This window comes from Phaethon aethereus, assembly GCF_964289735.1.
Source record: "Phaethon aethereus genome assembly, chromosome: 4".
Classification (NCBI taxonomy): Eukaryota; Metazoa; Chordata; class Aves; order Phaethontiformes; family Phaethontidae; genus Phaethon; species Phaethon aethereus.
The window spans coordinates 58,717,729-58,729,862 of NC_138578.1; the positions used below are offsets into that span (position 1 = coordinate 58,717,729).

General features: G+C 39.0%; 1 protein-coding gene across 3 annotated transcripts in view; it reads left to right on the forward strand.

Moving 5' to 3' along the window:
- APBB2 (amyloid beta precursor protein binding family B member 2) overlaps positions 1-12,134 on the forward strand; it is a gene marked incomplete at both ends in the record, with an annotated part of 124,465 nt that overhangs the window by 81,316 nt on the left and 31,015 nt on the right. For 2 of the 3 annotated variants that reach the window (XM_081998872.1, XM_081998873.1), the window contains one exon: positions 707-834. In XM_081998872.1, coding sequence (XP_081854998.1) covers positions 707-834 — 128 coding nt within the window. Of the gene's footprint in view, positions 1-700; positions 835-12,134 lie in introns of all 3 variants that reach the window. The other variant, XM_081998871.1, reaches the window with a different exon arrangement.

A 12,134-nucleotide genomic window follows, 5' to 3' on the forward strand; every position in this document is an offset into this window, starting at 1 on the left:
AGGAGGAAGATTAGCATTTGTTGAATTAGCATCAAAAGGAAAATTGCCTCTAAATTTGTTTCCTCTAAGGGGAAAAAGCATTCTCCTTGTTCTTACATGCCAGAAGAATTAGGGAGAAATCCTGGCTCCAGGATTCTGCAGTCACCGGCAGAATTCACATTCGTGTCTTAATGCTAGGTTTTCCCCTTTAATTAATCTTTCTTCAAAGAGTATCTTATAAATCCTTTGACATGTACAAATTGCTGTCTGTTCCCATGACCCATTGGTTAAAGTTTATGGAAACAAAGCTCATTGTTTGAAGGAAGAAATTCTGCCTTAAGAGTACAAGTTTTTATGTAAGCTTTTACTATTAAGACAGTTCTTGACTTCTCATATATTTGGAAGAATTTACTGTAGAAAGGATAAACAACATAATTTGTTGAGTAACTCAGTAGCTTGGGGTTGAATGAGTCAAACCGTTACATTTAAAAGACATCAAAGCTTTTTGTGATTGGGATCATTTAAAAATATAATAGTAGCAAGATACTATCATAGATCTTTTTCAGATCAGAAGTAAATGAACTTGTTTTCATTTGCTCTTGGAACAAACCAAAACATTAAGTAGATTAAGAGGATGCAAGTCTAGACAGTGTAGGCGTAACACCTTGATCCCAGGCGGTTTCAGAGGCAGACGTACCGTGTAACTGTACTTTGTCTGGAGTTGCAGGGCAAAGACATGTACCTTATACTGGAAAACGACATGCTGAACCTGATTGACCCCATGGATCGCACAGTTCTTCATTCGCAGCCCATTGTGAGCATCAGAGTTTGGGGAGTGGGTCGTGACAATGGCCGGTGAGTCTTCGCTCTCCTTATTCCCCTTGACTTGCTGCTATTTCTGTCTGCTGATACAGAGTACACATACACCTGGAGCAAGTTAGGTATCAAACCTATTCATTTGATTGAGTAAATGTGTCCCAGGGGCTATGAGAGGATGGGTAAATTATTCTTTTTCTTGCTGGTGTTACTTGTCCCTGCTTTTCATAGTTTATCACTTACATGCTGTTTTGCTAAACCTATATTGAGCAAACCTTTCAGATTAATTCAGCCAGATGCATAAAACTGCACACACAACATAATTTTGTTTCAGATTTATGTAATACTTCTTTTTATATAAAACTATGTTTTCGAGTATGTCCCATAGTATGTTTCTCCTGGCTATGTGAGAGCTTGTCTTCCTGCTGGTCCAAGTTAAACGTGCTACTTACACTCTGACTGTATGCATGTGTTTCCACTTTCTTGAGATATTTGATTTGATGGAGAAAAAAGCTGGATTGAGGGAAGTAATGGTTTTAAGCCATTACTATTACTTAAAGATCTTGGTGCAAGAAAATTCCTAAGGGTGTTGCAGAAAACTAAGGTTTGTCTCTGAAACCTGACTTGCCTGCGAACTGAAGTTCTTCCTTGACGTAGGGAGCAACCATAAGTGCGTCCTAAAGACCCTCCTGCCCTGGAGGCAGTCTTCCCTTAGCTTTCGTTCCTGACTGGTCTTCTTTTGGTAGCATCCTTCTTTGTCACATAACATTGGTGTGGGAACAGGATTGTGAAGGTGACAACAAGCTGTCTCCCTGTCCCATTGAGCATTTTGACCTGTCAGAAATGTTTCCATTCACATTAGATAATTCCAGGATCTTTGGGCAGTACCCATCCTGACACACAGGTAGTAAGGATTGAATCACCAAAGTGATTCAAGTGATCACTTGAATCCTAAAATATTATATAGCGAACTGCTGCTTTTCGTGTCCATGATTGATTATGGCAATATTTGCAATAGTAGTGGTGGGGGTTTTTTTTTGGCTCTGACTTTTGATGGGAAATGTCATTTTGGACCTGAAAAATCTTCACAGTAAAAGATTTTGTGAAACTTCTTTAATCCTCCCCAAAGTTTCTGATTATCTCTGGCTACATTTCCAAAAGGAAAGGTGATAAGTGTTTCTGAGACCCAACTCCTTATTTCTAGATTTTTTTACTTCTATAAACGGCTGATGGGTTTTTTTTTGTTTGGTTGTTTTTTTTACTGTTTTTCATTTCCATTGATGCAGATTTTTGAGAGCTCTAAAAGGGGCAAATCCAGTTTGAAATGGTGGGAAGTAAAGAGGTTTTAACGTCCTATGAATAAACCATTACCATGCTTTGTTTGCCTCAGGAAATGAATGCATTGCACGTTTCCCTTCAAGTCAGATTTTGTAGTAGCTTGCTTTGCTCAGGAAATAAATAGAGCATCTTAAGGGGCACCTAAATGTGATGCAGCTTTACAGAGTAAAGGATGCTTTGCTTTTATTTTTTTTAAGCATTTACAGTTGTTTTTTCAAATAATTACATTACTTTGGAAAATAAAATCATTCCATTATCTTGTTTATAAAGTAAGATAGTGTCACATTTCTCCAGACTGGGTAGTTACTTCTCCTAAAGACAGAACTGGTCATAGAAACATGGGTGTTGGAAGGGGAACATGTAAGAGAAATCTGCCTTTTGCAATCATGTAGCACCAAGAATCCAGGAATTCAAGGCAATAGCAAACACAACTAGATGAATATAAGCCCCATCAGTAGGACAGGAGTTGGTGGGAAAAGTTCTTTGTGCGCAGGTCATTCTGTCTGTTCTGACCTACCATGGTATCCTACAATATTTACCAAAAGCCATGTACAAGGCACACAGTGGCATTTGTGCCACACGAAGGCATCCCTGATCCCATTCCTGCCCAGTTTCATGCCATATCTGGGGACCAAAGGTGAATTCCAGTTGTGTTGAGACTTCTGCAGAGACTCATGTCTCTATTAATAAAAATATTGTAGTTATGGAGTATGTGGGTGAAGTACACATCAAAGTTTAAAAAAATTTAAAAACCCAAACAAACAAACAACAACACCCCCTACCCCCCCAAAAAACCCCAAACAAACCAAAACAAACCCAGTGATCTCCCTCTTGGTCATAAAAAGTAGAAGCTTCCTCTACTGTTTGACTGAAAAGAGATTTTATTTGTGACATTAACAACACAGAGAACCTAGTACAGCAAATAAACTAAACTTCTTCTCATGTTTCTACTATCAGAAGAGGGAATTGGCCTTTCTGTGTTGAAACTGAACATTTCTTGTTTCTAGAGAACATGACTTTTCTTGGTTGGTGCTGTAAACAACATCAAGAAATAATTTATCGATGGTTTAATATATAAACACACAATCAAAAACAGCCTTAATATTTCATTTGCTGACACAGTAATTTTCTTAGCCACTTTTATTGGAATCTGTTTTTTTTAATCATAAGAAGTTTGATTTCAGAGCTTTCCTATTCGTAGCCCTTCGTAAGAATTTTGATAGATGCTTGTACAGAAATCTTGTGTCCAGTGTGGCTTTCAGAAGCCCATTCTTTCTGAAATTTAATTTGTTTATTGACCCATTTTAAAAGATAAGATTGTAGGTAAAACAGTGTGACCATTATTTGTAAGTAAAGTCAGACTGCGTGTGATGTTAAATAGCAGGTAGAAAATCAAAAAGACAAGCAGAAAGAACGCACTTACGACTGAGTAGTCAGACGTACAATGTGTTTTGACCATAAAGAGGTTCAGTATAGGAAACGTGTTTTGAAGGGTAGCATAGATAATGTAAAGTTTGCTGAAGAAGCACCAAAACACAAGGAAAAAAACATTTGGTGAAAAGAGAACCTGAGCTGAGACAACCATATTGTTGAGCTAGAAATTGCACTGTATCTCTTTCCATATATGCATTAGTCCTTGGGCTTATCCTGGTAAAATTACCTATCGATCCTGAGGTGAGAAACACTAGAGCCATTCACTGACTGCAAAAACAACTTTCCCTGACTATGAGATTGCCAACATCAGAGTGAGGGGAACACATTGCTCCTTTGTTGGATTAATTGTCCAGGAAGTTGACAAAATCCCAGTTTCTGGGATGAAGCTCTTCCAGAAGTTGTTGCACATGAATGTTGTTCATTAGCTACACTTTCTGGTCCAAGAGCCTGTATAATAAAATATGTTGGATGTATTGTGAAAGGCAGTGTTTAAATTTTAAAGTATTGTAGAAATGTATATTTTCCTCTATTTTGAGCTATTTGAACCCCATAATGATCTGCAGGCACTCCTTTTTAATTGTATTTTGCTTGTAGTAATTTATTTGGATAGATTTTGCTTTGGAAGATGAAAAGGTTTTCTAGTGACACCTGACCAGATGATTTTCTAAGCTATACCATAATGAAAGATTGATGAAATCCAGGGATCTGCTGATGAAAGTTTAATCTGAGGATGTGTCTGCTAACTCACCTCAGGCAGAAATGGCTTCCAGGAGGCTGTAATCACTCTCTCCGTACGTTACACTATTATCTCAACCTCTAGGGTTACTTTATTTAGAACAGTTCTGTGATAAGCAGAAGCTTCATAGTTTTGTTCACTTAGGCTGTGTGGCGATTTTGTGTTTTGAAAGGTAGCATCCCTTGTTTTCCATTAATCAGTCAGTAAAATATGCTTGACCTTGAGGAAGGCCAGAGTGCCTTGGTAAAATGATGAACAAAAGCAAGTTCTCACAAGTGAGGTTGGTTGTTACATATGTATATATGTGTAGACTCCAAGCGCCTATGTTTGGTATGTATGTATGGGCTTTAGAGGAGAAGAAACATTCTGCATCTGTCCATCCTTTCGGCAGATTCAGTTTCTTAGGTGACGTTGTGTGGGGTTTTTTATAGTAAAAGCCACTTTACTCAGAACACAGTCTTCCTCTCCTGCTGTGCTGAAACCAGAGCCATGATGATTATTTTAAAATTATTTGTTACTAAGAAAAGTCCTCATACTTGCTTAAATAGTTTGATTTCAACATCAGTAAGTAAGGTCATTGTCACGTGGAAGATTTGTGGTATCACGGGTATACAGTGAGTAATGGTCAGTGGTGTTTGCTTCTTAACAAGCAGCCTGTGGCATGTTTTTTTCTGGGTTTTAAAAGCATATTGGAAAATATTAGCCTACTGAAGCTATAAAGGGGTTGCTTGTTTCACTTTTGAGCTGCAGGATGGTGCATTAATCATTCCTCAGGTTGTGTTTTTTCTCCCCTTCTCAACTGCTGGTGCATGCCCTTTGCTTTCTGAGCAGCTCGCTAACAAGGAAGAGAGAAAAGGTAATGACCCATCAATTTTGTAAAACAGTTTCCGTTAGCACATTTCTCTGAATCCTCCTTTATTTTCATTGCTCTTCCACCAATCCAAAGCCCACCTCAATCCTTCTGGAACTTTAATTGCCTAAAAGATCACAGTCCCTTCTGTCATGGTGTGTCCATACAACAGCAGTATAGTCCAGATGAAAAATTCAGCCGTTAGCTGGCCAGGAGGGCTGCAGGTGGGTTCAGGAGACAGCTTTGGTGGAACTAAATATGTAGCCAGTTGCTGGATGGCATGGGCATCTGCCGTGTTGGACTGAACACGTAGCACATGTCTTTGTTCATCCACTAGCTTTGTCATCACATAGCCCACGTTTGTTTTCTCTGTAGAGTTTGTGTGTTTCCCTGGCAGACTGAGGAAGGAGGGTGGTTGCTCTTGCATCTTAAGTGGTGGAGAGGCAGGTTCTCCGATATTGGGGTTTTCTGATTGTAGGCGCTGTGACTAGACAGCGTGAAAGCATTGTGCTCCCTCCTCTGCCCAAATAATGCTCATTTTGGCAGGTGGTGGTGGTGGTGGGGATATCATTGTCTCTGTGGATGTCCATTGCCCTGCTTCTTTGACCCACTGCTGGTTTTCTGCTGCTTAGATACCAGGGAATAAAATGAGGGTGGGAATCAAAAAGGGAAGAAGGGCAGAGAGAAGGAAAGTAGGATGATGCACGCACCAAAGATGAGGCTCAAGCTGCCTCAAAAAGGGAGAGCAGACGGCTAAATGGATAGACACCCCAAGTCAGAAGGACATAATCCCATAAGGCTGGAAGAGAAGAAAGTCATAACAACAAAACAAATTACCTGAGCTCCATTGTCTCAGGAGCTGTTACGGCAAGAGCTGAGAAAACTGTAGGGGTGATATGAGTGAGAAAATGAGACAAATTTGTGTAAAGATGAGGAGAAAATGGCATAAAGTCATGGCTTAGATTCCTCAAAATATGGGTAATTAAAAATAGTATTCTATCTTGTGGTTTCAACAGCCATAAAAATGGTCTGGTCTCAGTGGTGTTTAACACTCTCACTGTCTGCTGACTTCCATAGGGTCTCCATATATTCAGTGCCTTTTAAAAATCAAATGTTTAAATACTGATCTAGGAACCTTTCTGTAGACATCCAGAATTGGAAGTTTTCACTTGACCAACAGTGCTACATCAGGTTAAATGTTTTATTTGTAGTTTTGAGAGAGCTAAGAGGGGTACGGACATGTCTGAGCAAGAACTGGTTTGTTAGAGGAAGGAAGAATGGGGTATGTGGAAGCTGTGCTGCAGGTCGAGTGCCTGTCTCATGGGGAGCTGAGACTGTATTTACAGATGTCACTTGGCTTGAGCTCCAGTGTATGTCTATCAAATGGACATGAGATTTTAGGAGGGATACCTGGCCTTAATGAGACAATTAAAAACTAAAAGAAGAATAAACAATAAGTACAAGTTTAGTGTGGTTGTTTCTGTAATTTATTGTTCCCCCTTTCAGAAAATATTTTGTGTACAAGCAACACAACATCAGGTTTCAGTGATGCAGTGTGGCTTATAGCTGTGTCATTCAGGGAGGTGTTCATGGTCTTCTGGGTTTGCCTTCCCTTTGAGGTGGTGATTGAATGTGCTGTGAGATTGAGTCTTTCTCTGATTCCGGTAGAGAAGCTTATCAAGCTGTATGAGATAATGAATAATAAACTTTCTCTTCTGCATTAAAGAGATGTGGTCAAGAAAAGCAGAAAATAAAACAATTTAGAACTGAGATGGTGTTTGCACCTACTCTTCTGAAAAGATAACACCCTTCAAAGAATGCGTAATATCAGCTGAACTCCTCAAACTCAGAGACACCATTAATCAATACTGCCTATTCCCCTTGGTCCCCGTAACCTTGGAGTAAGGGCAAAACATACTGTGAGAAGTCCTGTAAATAGGGCATAGGTGAGGGGATTACACTGCAGGAAAAGGATTTTACTGGCTTTTCTGACCCATATTCTTAGCTGTTTTTTTAGAGTAATATTTTGCTTTATCCTTTTCCCTAAGCCCACTGCATCTGAATATCCTTTTCTGTATGTTTTGATAGCATTTTCCCCTCTCACTAAGAAGTAGTTTAGGTGATTGATTATACAAAACTTCCCATTTATATCCATAAGGCCTGACATTACTGTTTGCAAGTGGAGCGTGTTCTAGGAAGGGGGAACGAAACAATACAGCTGTGAAAGGGGAAATCCAGTCAAGCTTACAGAATTAATGTATTTTCAAACAAATACAGTTAAGTGGGTGCAAAAAGCTGTACATGTGCATTCATACTTTGGTTAATGAAACTGGTTTATTTTAGTTTTGGGATTTAACTTGGAAGACATGGTAGACTGAAGATGCATTGAAATAGGCCCATATTAACTTGAAATAAAGCACCCATAGTTTTGCACCAGTGGATGGTTTTGTATCAATAGTGGCTTCAACTTTGTTAGGGCAACACCACTCTATCCTTTCTGCCTTAATGCCACTAATGAGCTTAAAAATGATTACATGTGACAGGCAGGAGGCTAAGCTACCCTTCTTATTAGGAATAACCACCAGACAACTGTTTAAAATGTGTCACTTGCAATGCTAGCGGTTTGAGCATGGCAAAAAATGCTTAGTCACCTTAAGCAGAACCCTGTTTAAGTATTTTATTGTAGAATGTCTTTAGTATTCGATATTTGTTTTCAGGAAATAATGGAAAATATTACATATAATTTGGAAATTGTATCTAGTGTTTCTTCTGGGAGGCAGACTTTTAAAATTGCATTTAAATTGGAATTGTTCAACTGTAAAGCTTTCAGTTAAGGCAAATGGTATGTCTAAACCTGGACTACAAGTAACCACTGCGATGCAGTGAGGTTGTCTCAATTAATAAAAAACACAGCATATTGACTGAGTCCCTGGCTTAAAATCTTTCTACAGATTTGTGCTAGAAAGTCTCCACACATTCCCTATGATTCTAGCTATTAAACTCAAATGCTTTGGGATACAGCTAAGGCAATCTATGAAGTTCAGTGGCTATCGCACAGGTCCCTCAAGTATAGCCTGAGCCGCCTGTGAAAGTGTCTGTGGCTCAGGATAGCTACTGACTGCTAGTTTGGGGTGAAAATCCGGTGCTTTCTTCTATTATTCTTGTCACTGTGTGTTAATCAAGCAGATGCTATATGCAGGATGAATTCCTATATTTAACTGCTGCTTTAACTCCATGGAAAAACAGTGATACAAAAGTGATGCAACAAGTAGCTGCTCTTCAGCTCCGTAGCAGTGAACAGAAAAGATCCCGTCCCCAGGCTCGCCGCAGCCCTCCTTGTTTTCAGCACCCAGTTAGAAGCTTTGGTCTTAAGTGAGGTCAAAGGTGGTTTAAACTTACCTCATTTACTTTGCCTGGTCATGCACTTGGGTGCATATACAACCTGTTGCTTCCTCTCAGCAGAGGCTCTGCTAACGAAAAATAGCATCCTCCTTCCCAAACCAATCGGAGTTGACTGAAGGCGCCTTGCCTTCACGGCTCGTCTTCATCAGCACTGAAGTTAGACTCTCGGTTACACATGTCAGATGATATGTCAACAGTAGGGACTGTATATAGAGGGAGTCACTTATGGAATAAATTTTCACAAGAAAATTTGGCTTTGACAGCCTCATGAAGGCTGTCAAATAATGTCAATTTGATAATGCTTTTCAAAAAAAAAAACCCCAAAAAACTTTACTGTATTCTTTCATTTCCATCTCAAGACCTTGTCTAGTCTAAGGTCTCTGTAGCAGGTAAGAGAAAACCAAATTAATCCACTAGTGATTCCACTTTGCTAGTCTAATTTATATTGAAGCTGTTCAGTTACTGATAAGGTGGGCATATAAAAACCTTCTGAGGAGAAAAGCCACAGAGAGCATAGACCACTGAAGAAAAGAGCAGTGTTATAAGAAAAATTGTGCAAAGAACACTTAGGAGCACCGTGCTGGCTGAGATGTTCCATATATAGCTCTTTGTTACCTTGATTATAGTATGTTTGTATGAGCAGTAACAGACTTTTCTGTCGTGCGGTGGCTTACTTGAAAAGGTTAGCCTTTTGTAAGATGTACATTTACTATACTTACTGTTTCCTATTGTAGGCAAAAATTTGACGTCCTAAAAATTGTTACTATACTGGGCAAATAATTTCTGAAAAAGTAATTCGGAGGAGAGAATTTACTGTGCAATGGAAAGGGTTTCGTTTGATTATCTCTGTGTTACACTACTTAATGAAATGTGGGACATTCACAACTTTCTCATATAGCAAATTAAAAAGCAAAAGGAAAGCCAGAAAATGACCTGTGTCTAGTTCTTCTTCCTGTCCAAATAGTTTATGCCTGTACTGTACTGGTGGGTTAGCGAGAGGTAGGATGTTTCTATATATGCGTTTACTGTGTAAATATTTATATCCTCCTACATAAACACACTTTTCATGTTTGCATCACTGTTACACTCCTGATATCAAAAGAACTTGTGACATGCTTACATATTTGTAGACCAATGAAGGTCTTATGGAACTTGGTATATGCTACAGTAAAATAAGCTGCAAATTTTGTCCTATACCTCTCTGTAAGCACAGTCACACACTTGACTGAACTGCACTGGTGTAAGAATTTGGAATGTGCCTTTAAAATATAAGAGGATGCTCTTGCTATCAACTTACCACTTCAATTATTTACATGTTGCATCTTCCTCGGGGTGCTTTTCCATGTTTCCTACTAGCCAATTGCAATTCAAATATTTATATGCGGTACATCTTTATGTAAATCATAGCATATACTGTCTTATCCATTACATGTGTGTAGAAAGCATTTTCACTTCAGGCTTTTAATTCTGAGGATGGTATGTTGGCTTGATTCCTAACACTGGCTCCACTGGGAAAAGGGCCCTCGTTTGTCAGCGGTATTCAGCATCATCTGCCCTCTGGTAATGGAGGTAGATCACCTACTAAAGTCTGTTTGATATGTGCAGATTGATTAGCAGAAACGTAAGCTAAAGAAATGTTTTTTGACAGATAATTCAGATGTCTTAAACATTTACCTTTTTTTACTGACTTGTTTTTGTATTTAGAAACTGCATTATGCGACGTCCATATTTTTGCGAAAAGACAGTCGTTCTTAATGACACTGGAAAATCTGGATGCATTACATCTGTGATGATGGTCTCCCTCACATAAATGCTATTCATCTTAATGCCATAGAAAGAATTACAATTTATAATTTGACTGATGCATTCAACAGAGAACTCAATTGTCTCTAAAATTTCAGTATTTTACTGCTTGAATTCCCCCCTCCCTACCTCGATTAATTTCAAAGCTGACTGGGTGTATGCTTGTGTGCCCCTCTTAGTCTGCCCTAATTCCCCTTATAATTGATTGGAAGTTTTTTAGTAACTTCAACACAAGTTAGGTTAGTCCATAACTTCCAGCTGTGGACCTGGAAAACCTGGATACTGCTTAGGAAAATCAATATAATACCTCTGGGAGTGGCAGGATGGTGTAAATGTTATTTCTTAGCACGGTTAGGGTTCTTCATGTAGAAAAACAAAATAGCAAGTGGAAAAGTAAGGAGCCTACTATGAATCTTAGAAGAGTATGAAAGAGTTTGAGGTCTGCAAGGTCAGGCAAAGTGGCTGGCTTCAGTATTTGACCTGGGATGTTGCTGATCTTATATTTAACATTGATGTAAATGAATTTTTCTGCTTCAGACAAGCACCTGTAAAAGTGAGCTTGCCTGTGTTCTGGGATGCCTGTTACTGACACATGGCAGTGTTTGGGACGATGCTTTATTTGTCAGGGAGATGCAGAAAGAGGAACTGTAGATTACTTAAGGAATAATTTTTTAGTAGCTCGGAGTGGAAGAGTCCACCCTGGGTCCTTATGGCCTGTCCTCTGCAATTGCAGCTCATAGTAGTTAAGGTCCCTCTTTTGGCAAGCTGATAGCGGGTCTAGCTCAGTTTGCTAAGGATCTATTGACTAGCCTTTGTTTTCTAGTCATTTATCATCAGTCGTTCTTCATTGATTAAGAAATTTATTTTCTGCCTGCTCCTTTTTGTATTGTCTGAAGAATCTAAACTTTACAGGTATATCGCAAAAAATGTACATAAACATTTAAGATAAAATGTACCCAAACCCACAAGAAAACAGGCGCACTAAGGTAGATTCTTTTTTATAATTTTTTGTTTGGGCACTCGTGTATTTTAGGAAAATTAGTTTTCATCTCTGCTTTTGCTCAGCTACCAATAGGAACATGATGTGATGAATTAGACAAAGCAAACTGAGCAATTGCTTGTGCCCTCTATTCATTTATGAAATACATACATGGCTTCAAGGGCCTTAGCCTAAAAAATAAACAAAGCCCTTCTGGGATATTGCCAGCCCAGGCATTCATAAATGGTATTCAGTCTGTCACTTTTGAGCCTTTAAGATTCAAGGTATTATTTCAAACTTTCCTCATCCATCCATGGGTGCTGGAAGCTTGTTTTGCGGTGTGTATGGAGATTCTCATATCTTTGTCTGAATCCAAGATTTAAACTTGATGAAATGTTTCCTTGCTTATCCCTCACCTTGTCTGCGCCCCGCCCCCCCCCCCCCCCTTTTTGAAAATAATACGAAATTTCAGATTAGAAGATTTGGCACTGCTGTTGCTGTTCAGTAATTTGTGATGGAAGTAGATGATCACAGTGATGGTGTGGGAGGTTTTAAACTTCTAGGTTGTTAAAGACTAAACAAAATTGTTGTTGTGCTCTGAGTTTTGCTAGAAAGACTAATTTTTTGTTGCCTGGAAATGTCAAAATGTTTTGCTTCAGAATAGGATGGGTGCCTCAGAATAGCAAAAGGCAGGAGAAGCTTGGGAAACATTTGTTTCTCTTCCTGCAGGGCAGAAGGGGAGCTTTGAATGCTGCAGGTGCAGGAGCTGAGATGCAAACCTGCTTCTGTTTTTATCT